The sequence below is a fragment of the Ailuropoda melanoleuca genome, chromosome 15 (assembly GCF_002007445.2).
Source record: "Ailuropoda melanoleuca isolate Jingjing chromosome 15, ASM200744v2, whole genome shotgun sequence".
NCBI lineage: Eukaryota > Metazoa > Chordata > Mammalia > Carnivora > Ursidae > Ailuropoda > Ailuropoda melanoleuca.
This window is the reverse complement of record NC_048232.1, coordinates 5,766,189-5,791,600: the sequence shown is the minus strand read 5'-3', so window position 1 is coordinate 5,791,600 and position 25,412 is coordinate 5,766,189. Positions and strand designations below refer to the sequence as shown.

The window sequence follows — 25,412 nt, the reverse complement described above, 5'->3', positions numbered from 1 at the left end:
TTGACTTTCATTTACATCTACCTTTAACTCCTAGAATTGTAAGATGAATCCCTAAGAGAACTTAGGAAGAATCATCATTTAATATTAAACCAAATAATAAAACATTTAAATTGGGAAGCACACACGTGAAGAAAGAGCAAAAGTGTGCTTCTGACAAATAGAACACATTTTGATTTTTTTAAGAGCAATGATTCCTGAGAGCCCCCAACAGTCCACGCTGGCCCAGAGTCTCCAGTGACTAAGACTGGTCTTTTTTCTCTCTACCTTTTTCTGTTTTTCCATAAGCATTTTAAAGCTTCGTACTGTTTTTTTTTTTTTACACGGAAATCACCAAATTACCTCAGAATTTTACAATAAAGCAAGAGAAGGGTTATTACTTAGTCATTGCTGTAATGGGTGCATTAGGGTTTCACATCTCCTATGTTCTGTGTGACCAAAACCACTTCTCCCTCTGTGCGAGTACTCACACCAGGAAAGACTAGCTTGTGTCATGTATTCGGATGTATATGGGAGATTTGTATACCTGAAAAGAGGAGCTACCTCTAAGGCCCCAAACCCAAATCTTGGAAAATACCTCCTTCCCCTCCCCCCCCCCAGTCTAGAAGTCAATGTGCTCTAGAAGTAATCTTGGGTATTTCTAAAAATCCGATATGGAAAATTCAGTAAAGAAATAGTATCCAACTCTTCTCTCAGTTATGCAGGTGCAGCCATGAACCACGGGGTTCTTCTGGGTCTTAGACACTGGGTGATTGACGTAAGACTTTTTCCTAGGCTGAGTATGTAGGCCTCTCTCCAGTTAAAGGCTTCCTTGCTCAGTGCTGTACTATTGATTAATCTGTAATCTGCTAGCACATCTTCTTATACGTATTGCCTAAGACACGATTCCAGAGAGGAATTCTTTGTGAAACACCTTGTCAGTGATGATTCAAAGTACAATTGTGCATCTTAACGATTTCTTGGTGAACAGATGCTATTCTGAATAATCAATTTTGTTTCATGTGCTTCTCTCTTCTCTATCTTTCACAGATAATATTTATCAACTGGATAATTTATCTTAATAATCAAGAAATTAGTCACATTTGCTTGTGGTGTGTGGCAATTGGGGGAAAAATTTCCTGAGATGAAGAGGGGTTGACTAGACAAACGGCCTTCAATACTTTATTGATTCTCATAAACTATTCAAAAGCATTCCGACGTTACCATTTCCTGCCTCACTGAGCCCCTGGCAGAGGGCTCCTGACAGTGTTGGAGGCTCTGGCAGATTCAGCGGCCAATAGCCTCTATCTTGCTTCCACACTGTTTTTGATGATCTATTCTGGGGAGAGCAACTTGGTTAATTCATGTGCCAACTCCAGTGAACTAATAAAAGCTCTCTGGAGCCCTTCATTAAGAAGATTCTGAGATCATATACGAATTTAACAGGAGAGAACGTAAGTCAAACATCGTTTTTGCCTCGTCTCACATCTTTTGCTCTGGCCTTTGCCCCAGCAACCACCTGTGCACAGGTGAGGTCTGACAGCACCTCATTTCACCTACATTGTGGAACTTTTGTTTTCTGTCCAGGGACATCTTTGCTCCTGTTGTCTGGGTTGTCTGCAGGAACTGGACCAGCCCTTCTACCAGAGGGCAAACTGTTGGGGCAACACTTGACCTTGGGCTGGGAGCCAGTGGCCAAGTATTCCATTTCTGTCTTGGACAGGCAACTCTAAAAAACATTCTATACTGTTCCTCAGGTAATCCTCGGGGTTGAGCCTCAGTTGCCTACAACAGGAACCAGCTCAACAACGGACTCATGGATTCTCTCTTTCACCCCCTCAACTCTCCATTCCTATCCTCTGAAACCTCTTCTCAAAGTAAATTATTGCCATAAAAATTCTTATTTCTAGTTCTGCTTTTTTGGGAAATCCAAGCTAGGAAAAAATGCCACACTAAATTATTGGGGTTAGCCATGAGCAGAGGGTCCATGAGGAGTTATAACCCCAAGCTACATCCTTTATAATGACTTAAATTCTAATAAAAACAGAGCAGCTGAGTCTGCCCAAATTGTTGGTCAGCTGGAAGTTGCCTTGATTAGGTAAGGTTTAGAGCCAACAAAGTGTTTGGGGCACCTGGGTGGCTCAGTAGTTAAGTGTCTGCCTTCGGTTCAGGGCGTGATCCTGGCGTTATGGTATCGAGCCCCACATCAGGCTCCTCCGCTATGAGCCTGCTTCTTCCTNACCTGGGTGGCTCAGTAGTTAAGTGTCTGCCTTCGGTTCAGGGCGTGATCCCAGCGTTCTGGGATCGAGCCCCACATCAGGCTCCTCTGCTGGGAGCCTGCTTCTTCCTCTCCCACTCCCCCTGCTTGTGTTCCCTCTCTCGCTGGCTGTCTCTCTGTCAAATAAATAAATAAAATCTTAAAAAAAAAAAAAAAGAACCGACAAAGTGTTTTAACTTCAAGCTCCATCTTCGGTTCATTATCTTTTAAAAACTGAGATGAATTGTTCATTCCCATCATCACCAACAATACCAATAACCTCATCTGGATGTTTTTTCTGGATGGGTACTTTTTCAAAATACGATCTAAGTGTTGGGGGAGATCAAGAGGAGAAAAGCGACAACAATACCTGCTTCCATAAAATGTAAAACGACAAAGAGAAGACCCCAGGGTGAAAGTTAAAATAATACCACGAAATAGCATATTCTAAAAGCTACATTTAAAAAAATAAAATAAAAGCTAAATAAATGGCATGAAGAAAGGCTCATTATCTTCAGAGCGACTCTCCAGGGAGGTGGGAGTTGACTGGAGGGACAGAGCAGGATGGCACAGACGAAGGAGTAGATCGGAATGTCCAGGCTGAGGAGTGGCTTGGCCAAAGTGTGGCATGGGAATAATTAGTCAGCTGGCTTAGGAGAGGACTCTTATGGAAATAGAAGGAGATAAATTTGGGGAAATAGGGTGGGACTAGACTATAGAGAAAGATAAAGGTCAGAATTAGAAATCCACAAGCAGAGTGTCTTACTATTTATTGACTCAAACTCTTCTCAATAATCCCTGAGCTTTGGGATCAGAAACAGTGAGAAAATATCTCAGATCGTATAGAAAAACACAAAGAAGACCACAGTCTGCTCTTCAAGCACACAACTGCTACCCCCATATCTTGGGAAGAGTGTGCATGGGAACTTTAAATAATTTGAGTGTGGGAACTTTAAATAATGCTTAAACTCCAGAGAAGCAACAGGCAAGAACTTACAATTTTAGCCTGCAGCTTCCAGCCTGGATACCAATGTTTTTTCCTTTAAAGATTTTATTTTTAAGTAATCTCTGCACTCAATGTGGGGCTCGAACTTACAACCCCAAGATCAAGAGTCACATGCTTTACCAACTGAGTCAGCCAGGCGTCCCACCAGTGTTTTTTCTGAACAAAGTCATTGTTCTTTGCAAAAATTTCATCTCTAGATTCCAGGACTTAGGTGTTCTAAGATGCTTACAAAGCATTAAAATCTTAACCACCTCACATATTAGAGAGTTAAAATGATTCAGCAGGTAAGGATGGAGTGGGAAAAGGGGCTTTAAAATCTTCAGTGGGAAGATGGACTGAACTACCACTTTTTTATTCCATTTTATTTCTTCCTTTTTATTTTATATACTTAACACTATAAAAAATGCATTCGCTTTACAAATATTTTTTGAATGCTTACTTTGTACCATGGGAAGTGTAAGGTTTCTCTTGTCGTCGCCAATGAAATCCAGACCGCAAAGGCAAACGTGGTCCAGAGGATGAACTTTATTGCAAGCACCCTCGGGCGAGGTTCCGTGACTCGGGAAAGAGCGTTGAGTCCGGGAAGTCGCGCCCAGGGCAGGGCAGCGAAGGTTTTATTGGGTACTGCTGGGGGTGGGGAAAGTCGGTAGGACGGGTTTCGGTTTTCCGCCTAGGTTTTGGTTTAAATCTTGGCGGGAGAGTGGGTTATCTTGGCGGGAGAGTCGGTTATCTTGGGTGTCTTGGCCCCTTTTCTCGGCCAGCCCAACAGGAAGGTTATCAGCACAGAGACGTGGAGTCAAAGCTGCATCCAGATCCACATCCTACCATTTTAGCAAATTGTGTACAGTTTCTAGCCCTCAATTTCCTTTTATGTAAAATGGGAGAAATGATACCCACCTCCTAGTCTATTGTAGGAATTGTGTCTACAAAATCCCCACAGTAAGTGAGCAATTAAATGAAGCTTAAAATTTTTTCTGTTTTATTTTCTATTCCATTAAAAAAAATTAAAAGATCTATGACCATGCATTAGGGTAAAAGCAAATTTCCTAGTTATACTTTCAGCATTTGGTTAGAACTTAAATGTCTCCATTAAATTTTTACGTTTGGTTAGAACTTAATTTTAGTTAGAACTTAAATGTTTCCATTAGATTTTTACATTTCTGTAGGAAATTCTAACTTACTTGTCACTTCGGAATGACCAAGTCAATTTCCATGGATTTGGTTTCACTGCTTCCCATCTGACTTAAAAAGCAAATAACAATCTGAAAGAGTTTTTTATTCGTTTCACATGTTTCTACTCAAATCACTTGGGATGTCCGCTTTCTATCTTCTCAATTATGCAAAAATTCTCTCCAGCAATCTTGAAATGTGCAATTTTTTATTGCTCTTCCCATTCTGCTTTGAGTTGAATTCTTCAAGATTCCATTATTTAAGCTTTTAGTAACTGATCATTATGATTTTATTACATCAGAAACTCTCCCTGTGAATTTTCTACAACTAATCATTTAAAAAAACATTTTAATACTTAGATTTCCTTAGGAAAGATAATACAGTGGATTTTAAAATTCCAGAAATTAGCAAAATTCCTAATATTCATCATATTGTTGTCTTTGATAGCATTGTGGTGGTGTTTCTATGGAATGAGAAGCTTTGTGCAAGTTGGAAAAATACTTAAGAGTGACTTAGTCAGGTCACTCGTAACCTATTTTTCTAACCTGCAGAAAAACAACAACAAAAAAGCACATCAGAAACATCACAGTCTTAGTCTCAAGAGCTACTTTTGTCTGAAAATGGAAAAAAAAAATCTACCATATTTACCCACAGTTGACATATCTCCATCAGTTAGAAACGAGAGCAAAGGTACATAGCAAAATGTGATTTCAATCAGTAGCTTGAGGCATCCAACAAAAATATATTGACCTTATAGTGTCTTTTTCCAAGGATGCTGTGCAAGCAAGTATTTTCTTCACAAAAGACAAAACCAGTCACTGTTCAAAACCAACATGGCTAGGTTGAAAATACCAGCAACATCTGTGAATTTCTCTGCAAACCCATCAGCAGGAACAGGCGGTAATTTAACAACCAAATAAGCAAAGTAAATGACTCTACAGAGAACTCCTTTATATAGGATGGGCCGTGGGGGTTGATGCAATCAAATTACTCAGGCTGTCCCACTGAGTTTGCAATCTTCTTCTCCAAATATAATGCCAACTATAGTGACTGCTGCTATAACCACCTAGGTCTGAATGTCCTTTACTTCCTGCCACCCATCTGCTACTCCACTCAAAGAGGATGGTTCCATGTTTTCCAAACCCCTTATGAACTCACAGCTTCTTATCTTTACCCATGCTATTCCCCCTTCCTAGAATGACTTGTGCTTATTTCTTCCCTTGGAGAACGCCTACTCATTCTTCCAAATCTTGTTTACAACACTATCTTCCCTCGGAAGGCTTTCTAGACACCCTGCGGAAGCAGGTCATAGAACAATTAATCATCATTTACCTTTTGTGATGGGCTTAATCGTGTCCCCCCTCCCTCCAAAATTCATATGTTGAAGTCCTAAATCCCAGGACCTGGGAATGTGATTGTATTCGGAGATAGGGTCTTTATGGAAGCGATTAAAGTTAAGTGAGGTCATATGGGTGGGCTCTAATCCAATATGGCTGATGTCCTTATAAGAAGAGGAGATTAGAACACAGGCGCACAGAGGGAAAACCATATAAAGACACAGGGAAACCTAATCTACAAGCCAAAGAAAGAAACCGACCCTGCCAACACCCTTGATCTCATGCTCTCAGCCTCCAGAAGTGTGAAAAAAATAAATAAATTTTTGTTGTTTAAGCCCCCTATCGGGAGTACTTTGTTATATAGCCCTAGCAAATGAATCCACTTCGCCAGCCCCTCCCACCAGAATCTGAGTCCCCGAGACCAGAACTATGCCTCAGTCCCACCAGATGTGCTCAGTCAGTGCTTACTGAGTGAAAAAAGCTGACAATGAGACAGAGCAGGGGAACGGACATAAGAACGTAGTGAAGGAGTCACTTGTCACGTTGACAGAGATGCGCACTCCTCACCTAACAAAAAGTTTAGAAACAATCTCCGTATTTCTTGCTAACTACAAATCTGATTTTTCAAAAGCAAGGATTTCAAGATGAAATAAAAAAACAAAACAAGAAACCACCTACTGAACACGGTTGCTCAGACCAAGGCCAAGCGCCGCCTGTCAATACAGATTAGCTGACGTCAGCAAGCAGTCTTGTTGGCCTCAATGGTGAGCTGTAGACAGCATTGCTTATATCGATAAATGTGTCCATCTCACATGCTGAAAATACCAGTCCTCTAGTTGGATTAGGAAAACCCTGAAGTAAATATCTTTAAAATGGCATTGTTCACAAGAGACAAGTTATGGGAACAACGTCCGTGTTTGTCAGTGGTGAATGGATAAAGAAAAGGTGGTATACATACAAAGTGGAATATTATTCAGCTTTAGAAATTAAGGAAACCCTGCCATTTGCAACAACATGGATGAACTTGGAGGGCATTTATGGTAAGTGAAATAAACCAGTCACAGAGAAAGACAAAGACTATATGATCTCATTTACATGGGAATCTAAAAAAAATAAACACCTCAAAATCATAGAGACAGAGAGCAGAAAATTGATTGCCAGGGGTCAGGGGCTGGAGGGTAGGAGAAGAGGTTGGTCAAACGGCGTTAGCTTCCAGTTGTAAGATGAGTAAATTCTGGGATGTAATGCCCAGCATAGTGACTATAGTTAATCACATTGTATTATACACTCTAAGTTTGCTCACAGGCTAGATTTTAAGCCTTCTCGGCAAAAACAAAACAAAAGAGAACAAAAATGTAATTATGTAAGATGATGGATATGTTAATTACCTTGATTGTGGGAGTCATTTCACAATGTATATGGATAGCAAATCGTCATGTTGTGCACTCTAAATATATTACAATTTTATTTGTTGGTTACACCTCAAGAAAACTAGAAAAAATAGTTGTTAGTCTCTGACGCATCTACTCTATTATTTTAATAACTTTTTAGCTATAATTTTATTGCTATATTAAAATCCGCTAATTTTACGTTAACTTTCTGCATATAACCTTCAAAACACTCAACCTTATAATTTATTTATAGATTCTTTTTTGTTCTCTAAGCACACAATCATCTCATCTACAAATAATGATACTTTTCCCCCCTCTCCAATCCTCATATGTTTACTTCTTATCTTATCTCACTCTGCTGGCTAGAACTTCCAGGATAATGTTGAAATGTGGTGAAAGCAAACACTTTTACCTTGGTCTTGATATCACATGGTGAAATTTTCAATGTTTGAACATTAAATTGACTCTAAGATTTTTTTAGGGGCTCTTTCTCAAAGAAGTACTCTTCCATAACTAAGCTAAGAGTTTCAACATGGATGGATGTCAAATTATATCAATTGTTTTTCTGCATTTCTTAAAACAAGGGTGATTTTTCTCTTTTAATCAGTTATTGTGGTGACTGATACTGATTTTCTAATGTTAAACTAATACTGCAACTAGGCGTGATGGATTATAGTTTTTAAATATTACTGGAATTGTTTTGCTCATAACTTGCTTCTATATTTATGAGTAAGATTGGACTGTGATTTTCTGTTGTTCTTCTCAAATGTGACAGGCGAATTCAAAAAGAAAATGCGGTGTATACATACAATGGAATATGATTCAGTCTTGAAAGAAAGGAAACTGTGCCAGATGTGACAATGTGCATGAACCTGGCAGACATCAAGTAAAATAAGCTAGTCAGAGAAGGACAAATATTACATGGTGATTTCACTTACACAAGGAATGCAAAATAGGAATCAAACTCATAGAAACAGAGAGTAGAAGGGTGGTTGCCAGGAACTAAGGGGAAAGCAGGGAGCTGCCGCTTAACGGGTTAAAACCTCAGTAATGCAAGATGAATATGTTCTAGAAATCTGCTGTACAACGCTTTGCCTATAGTGAACAATACTGAATTAGGCACTTTGAAGTTTATTACGAGGATGGAGATCATGTTAACTTTTCTTACTGCAATGGAAATTGAGCACCAGTCTCATGCCATTGGTTGGAATAGTGTCTCCCACCTTGTTTTTTTCTGTTCAGTAATAGGTATAAGATTTAAGTTATTTTATTAATTTTATTTTTTTTTAAAGATTTTATTTATTTATTCGACAGAGATAGAGACAGTCAGCGAGAGAGGGAACACAAGCAGGGGGAGTGGGAGAGGAAGAAGCAGGCTCCCAGTGGAGGAGCCTGATGTGGGGCTCGATCCCATAACACTGGGATCACGCCCTGAGCTGAAGGCAGACGCTTTACCACTGTGCCACCCAGGCGCCCCTAATTTTATTTTTTTTTAACAAATGTATTAAGGAACAATTTACCTGCAGCAAAATTCTTACATTTTAATGACACAAGTCAATGACTTTTGCCAAATGTCTATCAGGTACACCCAATAGAGGCATAGCGCATTTCCATCTCTCTCTCGGGTCTCTCGGGTCTCCGTGCTTGTCAGTTTCCATCCCCAGCCCCTGCCCCAGGAAGCCCCTATCTACCTTCTATCACATGGTTTGTCTGCTCTGGCAGTCCCCATGAATGGAGACTCGCAGCAGGTGCTCTTCTTTGGTGTCTGGCTTCTTCCACTCAGCGTAAGGTGGAAGGCGTTGTTCCCAGAGGAGTTCTACGCAGGAGGAGTCATCCTTACTGTCACATCCTGTGTACGATCCATTTAAACGTGGCCTCTCCCATCCTGTCTGCCGACAGCAAGCCTTTCACAGCGCTTCTCCACATGCCATGGTTTGATGTCATTGAGATTTTATGTTGTTGTGGCTGTTTGTCTTGTTGTTTTGGGGCCATTTCCGGTAGAAGGCCGAGGTTCTGTCGTTAATGTGCCTTTTTAAGACCGGAAGTCTCAGAGTTAGCTGCTCCCTCCACCTCCGACGCTGTTCCTTGGTGCCTCCTCCCAAGACATCCAAACCTCTGATGCAGATTCCTCGCTCAGCTCTTATTTCAATGCCACACTTTCCCCCACCACTCTGGCACCTTCTCTCTATCACATCACCCTAGAGAACAGCCTTTGAAGCATTTATGATTCTCTGAAGTGATCCTGTTGCTTTAATTGTTTACTTGATTTCAGCCCCTTCTCTTCCTAGAATGGAAGTGATACTTGAAATACTCCCCAACACCAAAAAGGCTTTAATAGATATTTGGGAATGAGGGCATTAAAAAAGTTATCAGTTGACTTCCTGGTTTTATAAATCAGTCTCCTATGTGTTTCTTTAACATAAATTGGTATGATCTTTCATGATAGATTTTGATTCTATCAAAACCATAAATACAAAAAGTCAAGGGGACCCTGGGACAATGCAGTATCCAGTCTAAGGAAACTACTCCTTCATTCTTCTGTCTCTCTCTTTCAATCCAGGCCTGTAACTTGACCAACATCGGGAAGAAGCATTCTTTCTATTCTCAACAGCAACCTTGAGTTAGGATCTTTCATTGGCAGTTAGGTTCTTTTTTCTTTCCTTTCCTTTCCTTTCCTTTCCTTTCCTTTCCTTTCCTTTCCTTTCCTTTCCTTTCCTTTTCTTTTCTTTTTTAAGATTTTTTTTTTTTGTATTTATTCAAGAGATGGAGAGAAAGAGCATGAGTGCAGGGAGAAGCAGAGGGAGAGGGACTAGCAGATTCCATACTGAGCACGGAGATCAGGACCTGAACCGGAACCAAGAGTCTGACACTTACCCAACTGAGCCACCCAGGCGCTCCTGGCCGTTACTTTTCTGGAAACAAATTTATTTTAATTCTAGGAGGTAATATTTTTCTGAAACTATCTTTAAAAATGTATACCTGTAGGGCAGCTGGGTGGCTCAGTTGGTTGGGCGTCTGCCTTCGGCTCAGGTCATGATCCCAGGGGCCTGGGATTGAGCCCCACAGTGGGCTCCCTGCTCTGCAGGGAGTCTGCTTCTCCCTCTGCCCCTCCCCCCACTTGTTCTCTCTCTTTCTCTCTCTCTCAAATAAATAAATAAAATCTTAAAAAAAAAATTCACAGCTGTAGAAGGTAGAACAGTCCTCCCAAAGATGTCCATCCCCTGATTCCCAGATAGAAGTAAGATTGCAGGTCTTAAAATAGGGATATTGTCCTGGATTATCTGGGTGAATCTAGTCTGACCTAATGAGCCATTAAAGGTAGAGAATTTTCTCTGACTAGCGGCAAGAGATGTGGCAGAAGGGGATTCAAGGAGATTCCAAGAGAGAGAAGGCAAGGGCATTGCTGATGTTTGGTGTGGGCCCTCCTGTGAGGACTAGAGAGAAACTTGGGGGTGGCTCCCATCGGACAACCAGTTAGAAAATGAAGTTTCAGTCCTACAGGTGGGAGGGACCGGACTCTGCCGCTCACTAGCCTGAAGGAGCCCAGGCTTCTTCCAGAGCCTCCCAACACCCCAGTTTCAGAGAAACCAGCTGGATCCACCCCAACTTCTGGTCTACAAACTGTGAGATCACAAATTTGTTTTGTTTTAAACTTCTAAGAGTATGGTAATTTGTTACAGCACCCATTGCAAAGAAATACAGCACTCTATTTGAAAACAGTAATTCCTGGACTCAGGATTATTGATTAATTAATTAATATTAATATATTTATTCATTGACTTATTACTGATCTTTATGGAAATGATCTGATCCCAGTTTTCTTTTTTTTTTAATATTTATTTATTTGAGAGAGAGAGAGCAGGCAGGGGGAGGGGCAGAGGGAGAGGGAAAGAGAATCTCAAGCAGACTCCCCACTAAGCATGGAGCCCAAGCCTGGGTTCGATCTCACGACCTTGAGATGATGACCTGAGCCAAAATCAAGAATTGGTCGCTTACCTGACTGAGCCACCCATGTGCCCCGATTTTGATTTTCTGAAGGAAGACATTCCATTTAAAGTAAAGAATTCCCTCTCTGTTTTTACATGTAAATAGATCAAATACTTCTTGTGATGTGAAAGGACTCATTCCAGTTATTCAGGACCTAACGCACAACAACGCGACTGTAGTTAATAGCATCGCATTGCATGCACGCTGAATCGCTGTCACATTGCACGCTTTAAATACATACAATTTTTAGGGGCGCCTGGGTGGCACAGCGGTTAACCGTCTGCCTTCCGCTCAGGGTGTGATCCCGGCGTTATGGGATCGAGCCCCACATCAGGCTCCTCCGCTATGAGCCTGCTTCTTCCTCTCCCACTCCCCCTGCTTGTGTTCCCTCTCTCTCTGGCTGTCTCTATCTCTGTCAAATAAATAAAATCTTTAAAAAAAAACAATAAATAAATAAATACATACATACAATTTTTAGAGGCACCTGGGTGGCACAGCAGTTAAGTGTCTGCCTTCGGCTCAGGGCGTGATCCCGGTGTTATGGGATCGAGCCCCACATCAGTCTCCTCCACTGGGAGCCTGCTTCTTCCTTTCCCACTCCCCTGCTTGTGTTCCCTCTCTCGCTGGCTGTCTCTCTCTCTGTCAAATGAATAAATAAAACCTTAAAAAAAAAGTTAAAAAAAAATACATACAATTTTTACATTGTCAACTATACCTCAATAAAATTGAGGGAAAAAGAAAATAAATAAGTAAAAATGAAGAATTTGCTCTTTGTTTTTAGTTATAAAGGTGTTAACTTGTAACGTGAAAGAATTAAATCTACAGCTATTTAACTCTTTCACATAAATGGATAAGTGAATGCGTTTTATTTATATGTAAATGTATCATGATTAGCTGCCTTTGATTAATTCATCCAAATAACAAGTATTGTTTGAGTGACTATTAGAGTCAGGAGTGTGATAGAAAACGAAATGAAACAAATGATCTCGCTCACATGGAGCTTATGTTCTAGATAGGTGGAACAAACTGGAAGAGGGGACTTACAGGGAACGGTGTCTACGGATGGATAGGAGGTCTTAGGGGCTGCAGTGTGATCTGGGCAGCACTCACCGAGAAACTGATGCTCAGACCAAGACCCAAAGGAGCTGAGACTTGCTGGCATGTGGGGGAGGGTGGGGAGGGCTGAATGCGTGGGAAGCGAATGCAGTGGGTGCACGAGGGAGGTGGCTGAGGTGGGGCTGGGCCACAGTGTCAGCAAGAAGCGAGCCCCTGGAGGGCTGGGGCAGGGGAGTGGCATGCCTCCCTGGGGCATGGGCAGGGCTACTCTGGCTGCTGGCTGAGGGCAGGCTGCAGTGAAGCAGGAGGGAAGTGGGAGCACCAGTTAGGAGGACCTCCCCAGCACAGTCCTGCACTGACACAGAGACATACTCACCCCGCACATCTGTGCTTGTGTATAAACACATACATGCTGATAACATCTCACTCTGTGGCAGGTAAGAGCTTGACAGACTTCGAACAGTCGCTCTGGCTTTCTTCTTATACCTACATTGCTGTTCCCTCTAAAACTGAACCCACGTGTGAAAATCACCTGTATTTGTTCCTCCTGCCATCCTAAAGAGCTTTACTTACTCAGTAAGGCAACTCACAATTGTGATAGTAAGAAAACATTTAAATTACCATGTATTTATTCCTCTACTTATGCATTTTTCTCTGTTACCTTTAGCAGATGGCTTCTGGAACCAATGCTTTCGATTTAGTAAGTGGTCTCTCCCTCACTAGGAGGTCACCAAACCACCTGGCCAGAGGGCTTCCAAACTTCAAATACTAGAGTCTTGTGAAAACAGAATTTACATAAAAATTTACATAAAACTTACTCCACATCTCTAATAGGTTTTGATGCTTACATTTCAGAAAATGCAAAGGATTTTCGTTTTGTTTGTTTTTTTGCATTTACTGCTGATTCACTGTGAAATCCATCAGCAACTTAGTTGGTGCTCCTTAAATACTTATTGAAAAATTAATTAATTTTGCTATGAAGTCAACCGATCACAGCGGAAGACAGAGCCAGGCATGAGAGTTAACTGCGAGGGTCAAACGCAGGAGGAAAAGCTCTTTCCTTGGGCCGATTTGCTTCAAGATAGAGTCTGTTAAGGACACTTAGGGCTGCTTGGGAAATGCAAAGAGTCACCTGGAAAGACATTTTCTCCAAATTTCCCGGAATTTGAATTGAAAGAAGAAACAAGTGGCTGCTGAAAAACACACTCGAGATTGCAAACGTCCAAGGTCCTGAAACTCTCATTGCCAGGTGGCCACGGGTCCATTGGAACTGTGACATGGAGGCAGTTGAGCCCTATTTTCAACGACTTTTGAAACTTGCAACAATTAACAGTGTTCTCAAGAAAAAAAAAAAAAAAGCTTCAAGCCTGGGCTTTCATGTTTAAAGGAACTCCCCACAAACACTCTCTCTGGGCTACACTTTTTTCTGTCTTCTAGTGGAAATTATAACCACAAGCTACCATGTTTTCTTTCCTGTGTTTGAAAACCACATGTGTTTTAGTGAAAACATTAGGGTGAACAATGAAATGCAAGACTTTAAAATACCAGGTAGCTGTCATTGGACATGGAAATGTCTTACTTATGGCTTCCTCTGCTCCAATAAATTCGAGTAAGTTGAAAATGTAACTTTTAGCCAATCTCCACACATACAAATCAATTATCTAACTGATATCAATGTAATTATCAGGAGCCAAAAAAAAAAAGTACAAATATTTGTCAGAGTCAGGTTATGGATTTTTAAAATTGCAATGAACATTATGTAGTCCATCACAACGGAGGAAACAGAGCTCCAGAGAGATGGGACTCCCCCGTACCCACACAGCTGGTCAGTAGTGAAGCCCGGTCATGAATCTGGATTTCTACTGCTCTGAATTCCATGCTCTTTCCACCAGATTACCCCGCCTGTATTCTTAATATAGCAGATCACATTAGAAGGGGAATGGGGTACGTGACCCGCTTACTTATAACCTTTCACAGGTCTTAATTAAACTAATTCTTACCTGTGAGGTAGATAGATGGAAGCAAAGAAGTGCTGTAAAATGTATGGAGCACCTACTCTGCGAGCAAGAACTTTAGATATCATGGGGAGCCTTTTACAATCAAGATTTAGCTGCTGTTGAAGGTAAAGAAAAAGGGGTTGTGCTTCTTTAAGGCTGAGAGTCAGAAACCAAGTGAACATTGACCCTTTTCTGAAAGCTTTTCTGAAAGCACAGCTTGCAAATTCCCTCTGTTTCTCTGAGTTCCTCAGCAACACCAGAGGCACCTGCTGGACCGGGTTACGAACAGACACCCCCCCCCACCCCCCGTACCTGACAGCACCTTGCTCAACAGGGTTTTGTGATGCGAACGTACAGGGAGCGGGCTGACCAGAGCCCACAGTCCCTTTCAGCCTGGTCCGCAAGGACCTTCCTCCGTCTGGCTCTCTTGCTCCTACGATGCCCCTCTTTCCTCAGCCCAGCTGGCCCCCAGGGTGGCTGCTCCTTGAAAGATTCCTATTCCAGCACCTGATCCTGGATTTGGCAGTTTTAGAAACTCAATTTTGTCTGCACAATCCATGCCTATGAGAAGACATACACTATCGGCAAGGGAGGGTCAGCCTCAGGAGTCACAAGTATCACCCCGATCACTCAGGAGACTAACTGCAGATCAAATCTCTTTGTCATGAACAAAGAAATATTTGAAAAACAATAATAAAGGAGAGTGAATGTTCTCAAAAGGTATTTCTTTTTTTTTTTTTTAAAGATTTTATTTATTTATTTGACAGAGATAGAGACAGCCAGCGAGAGAGGGAACACAAGCAGGGGGAGTGGGAGAGGAAGGAGCAGGCTCACAGCTGAGGAGCCCGACGTGGGGCCCGATCCCACAACGCCGGGATCACGCTCTGAGCCGAAGGCAGACGCTTAACCGCTGTGCCACCCTGTACCACCCAGGTGCCCCCTCAAAAGGTATTTCTATCAAGCGAATAGAGGTTTGTTTATTTGCAGTGTAACAACTTTTCTTTTGAAATAAATATTTTCAGCTCCTTAAGAAGTACAATGACGTGCAATTGAGCAATTCAGAAGACAAGCAAACTCTCAACAGCCAACCTTCCTTTTCAATATTCTTTATCAATCTCCAGTTTTCTATCACGTAAACCTTATCTCTTATTAATCCAAGTAAACCTTTTCCAGATGATTCCTTATCGCCTTTGTTTATATTTCATGGCAGTTACTTCGTGACACTTTAATCTCGTGGACAGGCTACCTCCAAGCTGAATGGTCATAATTACTCCCGTTTGTACTTTGCATTCTTGGATCACATTTAGAAATTGGCATGAGCTGCCTTTCGCCCAACTTGAAAAATACTTTCTCTTTTTTTCAATTTTTGAGGCGCTTACCCACTGATTATAATGAAGAACTTAAACTTTTCTTTACTGGGATTTTGCCTTTAACAGAACAAATATTTTGTATCACCGGCTCTGTGCAAGGCACGGCGGTAGGGATCCAGGGACGCAGCATAAATCCATACAGGGGAGTGGTCAATGGGCTGCCATTCAGCAGGATGTGTCATAGGATTTCAGAGAGAGAGAGACATCACTGTGAAAACAAAAGGTGGGGAGGAGCCTAGAATTAAAGCAAGGGGGATTCAAAAGGACTGGAAACACCATCTTGTCTAACTCCTTCACTCGTTAAGCAAAAAGGACTCAGAAAGTTTTAATGATTTGGAACCATGTTAAACTTAATTTTTGGCTTCCTAAAAAGCACAGAGAGAAGAAGATAGGGAGATAGAGACAGAAACAGAGAAACAGCAAGAAATAGAGACAGAAGCAGGGAGACTGAGACAGAAAGAGAGAGAAAGAGACAGAGAATCGCAAAGAGACAGAGAGACAGAGAGAGGGTGAGATCTGCCCTCACTGTCGCACTCACTGAATTAATCAGCTCTCCATTACCTGGGACACGAACCCTGTTTCTGCCTATACAGAAAGGGCTTCATGAATATGATAATATTGCATTTCATTTTCAAGGAACCTTTCTAAAAAAACTCAATCTATTTAAGCTAAAACAAACAACCAAACAAAACCCAAAAAAAACAGTCCACCCACTTCTCCTACCCCCATTTCCCACCTCTGGTAACCACAGATCTGTTCTCTCTAACTATGAGCTTAGTCTTTCTTTTGTTTGTTTTAGATTCTGTGTACAAGAGAGATCATATGTTAATGTCATTTGTCTTTCTGTCTAACTTATTTCACTAAGCCAAATGCCCTTGAGGTCCATCCATGTTGTTGCCAATGGCAAGATTTTTTTTTAATGGCTAAATAATATTCCATTATATATATATATATTCCATTATATATATGTGACATTTTCTTTATCCATTCATCCACTGATGGACACTTAGGTTGCATCCATATCTTGGCTGTTACAAATAATGCTGCAGTGAACTTGGGGTGCAGATAACATTTTGAAATAGTGTTTTTGTTCTCTTTGGATAAATACCCAGAAATTAAATTGCTGAGTCATATTGTTAGAGGAACCTCCATTCTGTTTTCCATGTGGCTGCACCAATTTACATTTCCACCAACAGTGCATGAGGGTTCTTTCCTTCCTCCACATCCTCCCCGACACTTGTTATTTCTAATAACATTTTTATTGGGGTTGATACAGACAGGAAAGTACAGAAGCCACAAATATGCAGCCAGATGGATTTCTACAAAGTGAACATTTCTATGTAACCCACTTCTTACATCAAGTGATCAGAATATCACCAACGCAGCATAAGCCATCCTAACTCACCCGCCTTCCCAGACACTACACCACCCACCTCCCCAAACGCGATAACTACTATCCTGACATCTCATCGCATCCATTGATTTCACCCAGTTTTGAACTTTCTGTAAATGAAATCATACAGTATCTTTTAGACCAGACTTCTTTCACTCAGTGTTGTGATTACAAAATTTGTTCATTAGCCCTGGTGTGTTAATTTTCATGGCTGCATCGTTTCCATTGATTGACATATCACAGTTTAATTATGCATTTTACAGCTGATGGATGCTTGAGGAATTTCCAGCCTGAGGTGATTATGGATAGCGCTGACGTGAATATGTTGCACCCATCTTTTAGTGCATATGTGTATCCATTTCTGTGGGTTGTGTGTTCCTGGAATGCCGGGATCATGGGATAGGCATACACTCAGCTTCAGTACAAACCGCCAAGCGGTGTCCCAACGTGGTGCTAATTTGCATGAGAATTCTGCTTTCTTCACAACCCCCCAGAGTGTACGTAATGCACTCACTATGTCCAGGGGGTCACAGAATAGATGGTGGAATTTGGGAGATTTTCTTTTTTTTTTTGCTAAGACATAGAAGGAAGAGTTTAAGTTTCAAACAAGGGAAGAGGTCTCCGTTCTGTCCAAAGGAAAAAGCAAGGGAAAGAGAGTGTGAATCTTCAAAAAGTAAGTAAATAGAGAGAGGTGTGCAAAAGCAAATACATGTACAATAGTTTGTTTTTTAATTCTTTTAAGTTCTTTGACATCCTATGGAACACGCAAAAGACCACAATAACCTCGAGAGCACGTCTAAACACTTCCAGTTGATTTCTTGTTTGGTTTCTTCAGGGAGTTTCTTACTAGGTTACTAGGAAAAGCAGAAGCCGGGTAATAACATCGAGTAGCTAGAATGTTCTGCACCTTGCTGTGTTTCACCCAGAAGCCTTTTTAAGTTCTTAAGTCTTTAAGTCTTTTTAAGTTCCCTTGGCAGGTCCAGTCACAAGACATGAACGTTCTCAAGCAACAACTTTCTTGTCTTTTGCCTGGAGACAAACTTTCTTAGTGTGATTAAAATTAATCCACATTTCTGCAGCCCTCCCAGATTTATGCAATACCTAAACTTCTTTACTTAATCTGGCAGTCAGAATCAGTTGCTTTCTCCTGACCAGAAGCTTTTTCCTCCAGCTAGAAGGGCACGATCCAATTAGTAGTGAACAGGGAGTCGGTGGTTTTCTTTCACTGTGAAGGGGACACTGCTTAAAGCAAATTACATTTGAAGAAAAAATAAATAAGCCATTCTGTAGAGTTATAAGGGCAGATTTAAACAGAGGCATTGTTCATTCTTGAAGGTATTTTGTGTAGGGGGGGAGTAATTTGTGTCATTTAGTAAAAAGCAAAGTAGCTAGTCTTATTTAGAGCAACCAGAGAATTGCAATCATCTGCCTAAAAATCATATTTGTAATTCCTTGACAAATAAAACATCAATGAATCAAGCAAAAATCGAACAAGTTAAAAGATTTTATGGGCTGAAAATGGCACGTGTGATATAGTTTTAGCTTGTGTCTCAAGACTTGTGCCCACAGCCACGACGATAATAAGAGACCAAAGAAATAATAATTATCTTTATATGTTGAGCTTAGGGAATTAAAGTTTCTTTTACACATGTTTATATTTTTCAAAATTCCTATGATGAATATTCATTCCTTTACAATCAAGCAACAAGTAAAATTTATTTTTAAAATAAAATAATTCCCCAAATTACACGTGGTTACAAGATAGTAAGGAAACACCCCCTGGGTTGGAGAATTATAAGCAATCTTTTTTCTGTTTTTATTTTCTCTAATTTCTAGATGTGTATGTGTGTGTGTGTGTGTATGCATTCAAGTAAATGTGTAACTTTTATCATGGGAAAAATAGTATTATCTGTAAAAATCTGCTTGCAGAAAATGACCCCCATTTTTAGCCTTTGTAGACGCTGGCCGGAATTCTCCAGACACAGTTTAGTGGGTCCAGTTGAGCCCACCTGGGTTCTGTTTCTGGCTCTGCCACTCTTGCTGTGTGATCCTGGATAAGTTACTTATCCTTTCTGAACCTCAGTGTTCTCATCTGTAAAGTGTGAATAACAACACCCATGTTATGGGATTGTTATAACGGTTTAACGAGATGATTTCTGTAAAATACCATGGTACGAATGCTCTACAAATGGTAGTCGATCATTCGAAGTCCAGCATTCTCTTCCTAAGGTTTTCTAGGGACTTTAGAGTTCTCGTCTACTCAATTCTTCCTATGAAATCTGCAGGATGTAATATGAATGTGTCCTCTCTTATTAACTTTAAGACAAACACTTAGAGGACAGAATTTTTGAAATAATGTATGGTATTTGTGGTCTATTTAGAAAAATAAACGTATAATCTTCTAATCTGAGATACAACATGTCTTTGATTTTTTTTTTTAAAGATTTTTTATTTATTTATTCGACAGAGATAGAGACAGCCAGCAAGAGAGGGAACACAAGCAGGGGGAGTGGGAGAGGAAGAAGCAGGCTCATAGCGGAGGAGCCTGATGTGGGGCTCGATCCCATAACACCGGGATCACGCCCTGAGCCGAAGGCAGACGCTTAACTGCTGTGCCACCCAGGTGCCCCATCTTTGATTTTTTTTTACATTTCTTATTGGAATATAGTCGACTACAGTGAACGGCACATCAGTTTGGGGTGCACAGCATGGTGATTCTGTTTTGGGTCTTGAGCTTATCTCCATCAAGTTCAAAAACGAGGTGTGACAACATTAGTTTTTCATCATTTTAAATGTTGCATAAATGTACAAATAGAATAAAAGCTATTGCTATGTTACTTAAATATCACAGGTTTCTCTTTAATCATCAGAGTATATTTATTCACGTACTGGGCAACGGAGGGTGCACGTGAGTGTGCGTGTTTAATGTGTAAAACTGAGACAAAACATCTACTCCCCAAAAGATGTGTTGAATCCCAAATGCAGGGCTTTACTTCTTTTGTTCGCTGACTCTGTTGAGTAACAAGCAGAAAAAAAAGAAAAAGAAGAAGCAGATGTCAGCTTGGATCTACTTACAACTTATGAGCCAAGTAAGTTGAAAGAAATAACCAGCCTTGAGGGTTGCCATTTGGGGTTAAAAACAAACATTTCAGGGGTGAGATGGCGGGGTTGTGGGATGAAGTGTGACAGTGCAACAGAGCACAACTAACTGCCTCACACAACAGCTAAATATGGTCAATTTAGCCTCCTTAGGCCATGATTCTGACTAATGAGGAAAAAAAATACTTATATTTTTGTTGCACAAAACGTGTACTTTAAAGTGAATCATTGAGACTCTGGTGTAGGCAGAAAAGCTGTACACAAAGAAGAAAGTAATGATTTTCTGTGTTTTCTGTGCTATCAGTGTGTGACTTCCTTGACAGTATTTGAATTTTTTATTCCAGTGAATACATTTAAATAGCAATGAGTACTAGAAGCAAATGATATTACATTCCCATCACTGACAATCAGAACTTTCTTTTAATTGGCATTTATATTCAGAATTTTAAAGCTGGAAGAAAGCTGACAGACTCTCCCACGTAGTCCAACATAAATTCCGTGTGTGTGTGTGTGTGTGTGTGTGTGTGTGTGTTGTCAAAATAAAACCATACATGGTGTGTGTTTGAGGCTAGGGTTGAAGAAGACAGTAGTAAGGGGCAGGTGTGGTGTTTGCTTTTTTTAAAAAAAGGGATCGGGAGAATAAAGTGGTTTACTCTAAAGTAATGTACCTTCACTGATAGATTTTCAAATCCTAGGCAATTGCTTGGTGTCAAATTGCATAATTGTAATAATGAAATTCATAAATATGACAGGTTACATCTTGATTTCTTCCTCTGGGATTCACAGATTAGTTCTCAGATTTATTAGTCCTCCCTGGGGAGAATTTCTCATCAAATGTTCAGTCTTTTGGACTTTCAGTTTGCTTTTGCTTTTCGGTGGAAGGGAATCACTAAAAAGCGGTCTGTATAGATGACTCTATCTAATCAATACTTCTTTTGTTTCAGACAAAATTTTACATGCATTTGGACCATACTCATTATGTTGATATCCTTGGATTCACCAAATCCAGAACTGTATCTGTGGGTCCTTAGAAATACTGGACCTTTCCTTTCTCCCTGATTCTACCCTTAGACCTCACAAACACACCAAAAGTTTATCGTGTTAACTTCTATCTCTGCTATAACAACATTGAAAACGTTACCATCTGCTATCTGATTCAGATACTTATGTTACAATTGGAGTCTCTTTGTTGTCAGTGATGACTTAAAAAAAAAAATCAGTGCTATAGGATTTCAGAAGCGACAACTAAACAAGACAGCAATATAGTGTTTTTATAATTCCCCTACCTTTAAAAAAAAATGGGGTGGGGGTGAAGAGGACACACCATCATACTCAATTTCATTCTTCTATAATGTAATAATAGTTGATGTTCGAGGGGAAAAAAATGACCTCTCCATGTTCTGCATCATTAAAGATTGAATTCTGCTTTATTTCCTATGGCTGCCTCAAGTGGGCATTTTGATATATTATAATTTATAAATTGGCCATGTATATATGTGTTAACTCTTCTTAGAATATTGTGTGAATTAGGACATCTGTAACCGCACACAATTCCTTTACTATTTCAAGAGTCAGGCTACAATTTCAGCTCTTGTCTTGTTTCTGTGTATATAATGGCCAAAGTCATGAATTTGGGGCTCGGCAGACTAGGAGTCAAGACATACCCCATTACTTACTGACTCAGTGAGCCTGACAACTCATTTGTTTGATCTCTAAGACTCAGCTGTCACATCTGTAAAATGAAGAGGATATTCCCCGTCTCGGGGGATTCATTGTAACAATCAAATGAAATAATTAAAGTGTCCACACCATGCCCTGGCACATGACATAAATGCACAATAAATATTAGCAACTATGAGGTCACTCATCATCCTTTTCTTAAATGAAGATATAATGCCTCCCTCTCATACCTTGTCTAAGATTTTAAAACTAGCTTAACATTACTAAGCATGCATAACAATGAGACTTTCAAAAATATCACATTATGAACATTGTTACTTTTTACCTCAGGATAAAATCAGTATCCACCATTCCCTTTCATGGTTTGGAAGAGTTGGTATCAATCTTATTATCAACAGAAATCAAAGTTTATTTACTCCCTAAGGGGAGGGCCTGTTTTGGCTTCAGTGTTTAGAGCTCTCTTCTCGCAATAACAATTTCAAACTTCTAATTATCCATTTTCCCATTTGAATGCATAAAGTTAGATTGAGTAGGAAAAAAAAACTCCCTTTTCCTTGTCCATGCTGTGAATTTAAAATACCTGTTTTTCATCTGAGTCTGTCACTTTCACCTATAACTCCTAGAATAATTTTGACGTTTTCGGAGTAAATTTACACTAGGCTCCACATGTTTCTCAGGTCTTCGGTTAGGGTAGATCATTGTCTTCTAATTCCATGCCGATTCTCCTGGGGATTCAGGCTGACCACTTTAAAAACAATCTCTGCCAGGCCTTTGGGAAAGTGACAGCTGGGCAGCCAACTCCTCAGGAAATTGTCCAAACTGGTTTCCCTCTGAGCGGTGAGTTACTACAGAGACAGAAGTGTCCTTGTTCAATAATCCTTTGTTCAAATCGTCTGTTTGTCATGTCCTGCTTCTCCCCAAATACCATCTTCCTTGGATTTGAGGGTCAGAATAAGAACATCATCTCTTTAATTTCTATCCTAAATCCTTTATGGAAGATGAACCTCACAGGTGTAAGATGGGGTCTCTTCTAGAGACGAGGATAATCGCCAGCTAGGTCCAAAATAAGAGCGAGGTGATGTCTCAGGCTCCCTTTTGCAAATTCCTGGTTGAAGGAAGGTGCATTGTGATCTCTCCAGAGATAAGATTCTTGAAGTCGTTTATTTCTTAGCTGTGGATCCAAAGCAGGGATCATGCCTGTTCCGGCAAAGGTGGACTGAAGCCACCGTACCACACTGTGTTCAGCATCATTCCAGGAAACTTGAGGGCAGAAACTGAGGGGGAAAAGAAGTACACAACCGAAAGTTTGAGCGTGTTTCATGTAATGAGTGGAACCTCCCCACCCACATGTCGTCCCCTCCAGGAAATGCCATTTCCTCTTCCAGGAAACAAAGGTGTGGAGATCTTCTGAGCAGCAGCCGTGTTTATAAAACAATGAGACAATGTCTGATATAAAACAGAAATACCTTGTAGCCTGGGGAAGGAGGAGGCTGGCCCCACGGGATGCTAGGATCAAAAAGTGCTACAGGTATCCCTGACCCTTAGCATGTAACAAGAACAGAGCTGGATCTTTTTTTTTTCTTTTAGGTGAGTTTCAAGACAAACACACCCACAAAAAGCAAACACCTCTTCCTAGACATAAGATGAATATTGTTTTAAAAGATTGAGTCTTTAGATTAATGGGTTTCCAATTATATGGCTACGTGGTTATAGAATAGTAGAGTGGCATGGGGCCCCAGAGACCAGTTGTCCAAAGAAAAGCCAAGCAGAAAACAGAGGGAATGGCTGCAGAATGGAGACAATATTCAATGGTGCTTGAGGGGGTTGCTTCACATGGGCCTGAGTTTAAATGCTGGTTCTGGGACTTTATTAACTGCGGGGTTTGGGGCAAGCTCTATTACTATGGCAAGTTTCATTATTCTCATCTCCAATATAAAGATGATAGTGATGATAGAACATCTACCCCATAACTGTTACAAGGATTAAATGAATACTGCATCAAAATGCCCATCACGTTGTTTGGTATACAGGCTCTCAGGACATGACCATCATTATTTGGAACTTTTTTAAAGCCTCTGACTATAGATTACGTTGAAAGGACATATGAATTTCCCTTGTGCTTCTATATATCCGTAACCCCATTTGCGAATGGTCAATGAAAACCGCAGCAATGGGGAATGAGTGGGTTCGCTATCTTTCCAGCAGTGCAGTATTCCAGCACCGCCATTTCTCGATGTGATAGTCTCTGTTTAAGGATGGCTGGAGAAGAACCAGGAGGAAGGCATATTGAACTAGGAGTNAGCTTCTATATATCCGTAACCCCATTTGCGAATGGTCAATGAAAACCCCAGCAATGGGGAGTGAGTGGGTTCGCTATCTTTCCAGCAGTGCAGTATTCCAGCACCGCCATCTCTTCTCGATGTGATAGTCTCTGTTTAAGGATGGCTGGAGAAGAACCAGGAGGAAGGCATATTGAACTAGGAGTTTTCTCTTTTGCAGTCTGCAGAGAGAAGTTGGACTCCTCAGTGGGGCTAATTCTGCCAGCTCTGCCACCTTGTTTCCAGCCATACCTACCTTTTGCCACCAAATTTCAATAGTAAGTTTACAATGAGTGCCTACTATGTGCCAGGCTCTCACGATGCCATGGTGAGTGTCACATCTGAGGTTCCGACCATCCTTGTTTAGATATTAACAAGGATAGGAGAGGGGCTAGTTTTCAGGGATTACATTTTTATCCTTAACAGGTGTGTGTGTTTGTTTTGCTGCGTTCATATAGATTAGGGGTAAGAGTCACCGTATCTGGCTTCCCCGCACAGACCTGCCACAAAGCAGCCGTGTGAATTACTCAAGTCGCCCAAACCTTTTGGGTCTACATTTTTCATCTTTAGATTAAAAGTTTGGAGCTAGCTGTAGTCAGAGGAACTTTTCAGCTGACACCCTATACATCCATGATCAGAAGCCTAGTTATCCAAGGTTTTGCTCTTTTATACCTTTTAAATCTCTCTCTCAAAAAAGAAATTATTTCGCAGACTTGTCTGGTCTTAGCACATGATAGCAGCAAAAGCCCGAACCAGGCACATTTTAATCATGTAATGTCATAATTGAGAGAGAATAGCTCTGTAATAATATTGGCAACCAGACATACAGTTTCTAACCCGAAGGAAAAATTTACTCTATGGAGTACAGGAAAAACCACCCCGATTATCCTCATCACGATTACCATTAGTATCACCAGCAAGGTGTTCAAGTCTTCAAATGACAAATGCACTGGGAGGACATTACATTGCAGTTTCGAGGGCTGTCAAATTTAAAGCAATGCAACTTTGGAAATTATACATACGACCCACAGTGTGCAAAAACGGAAAAAATTAAAATCGCAGGTAGGGCACGACCTAGGAAAGACGACCCACCAAACCTCCTCGCGTAGGTCTCTTTAAAAGAAAACTTTGGAACAATGCTGAAGAGCCCTTTCTAGCGTTACTACAGACAACACCGACGAAGTTCTTTTTCCCGAATGACCTTGATCCTTCCCTTCGGAAGGATCGTTTTCGATTTTCAGTTCGGTGAGGCGCAGAATCCCCGCGCGCCCGGCCCGCGGCTGGTGCTCCGCGCCCCTTCCGGCGACCTTCCGCCTCCCCGCGGCGGGGGCGCGCGGCGGGTCCTGCCCGGGGCCGAGCGGCAGCCGGGCGGGCA

The 25,412-nt window shown here is 41.0% G+C and overlaps 1 protein-coding gene across 1 annotated transcript in view; it reads left to right on the top strand.

The window, feature by feature from the left end:
* Window positions 1–20,004: 20,004 nt before the first annotated feature.
* The window catches only part of PRKCQ (protein kinase C theta), a 200,702-nt gene continuing 195,294 nt past the window's right edge, over window positions 20,005–25,412 (top strand). Inside the window, exon 1 of the mRNA XM_034644273.1 lies at window positions 20,005–20,029. Coding sequence (XP_034500164.1) covers window positions 20,021–20,029 — 9 coding nt within the window. The 5' untranslated portion in view covers window positions 20,005–20,020. The remainder of the gene's footprint in view (window positions 20,030–25,412) is intronic.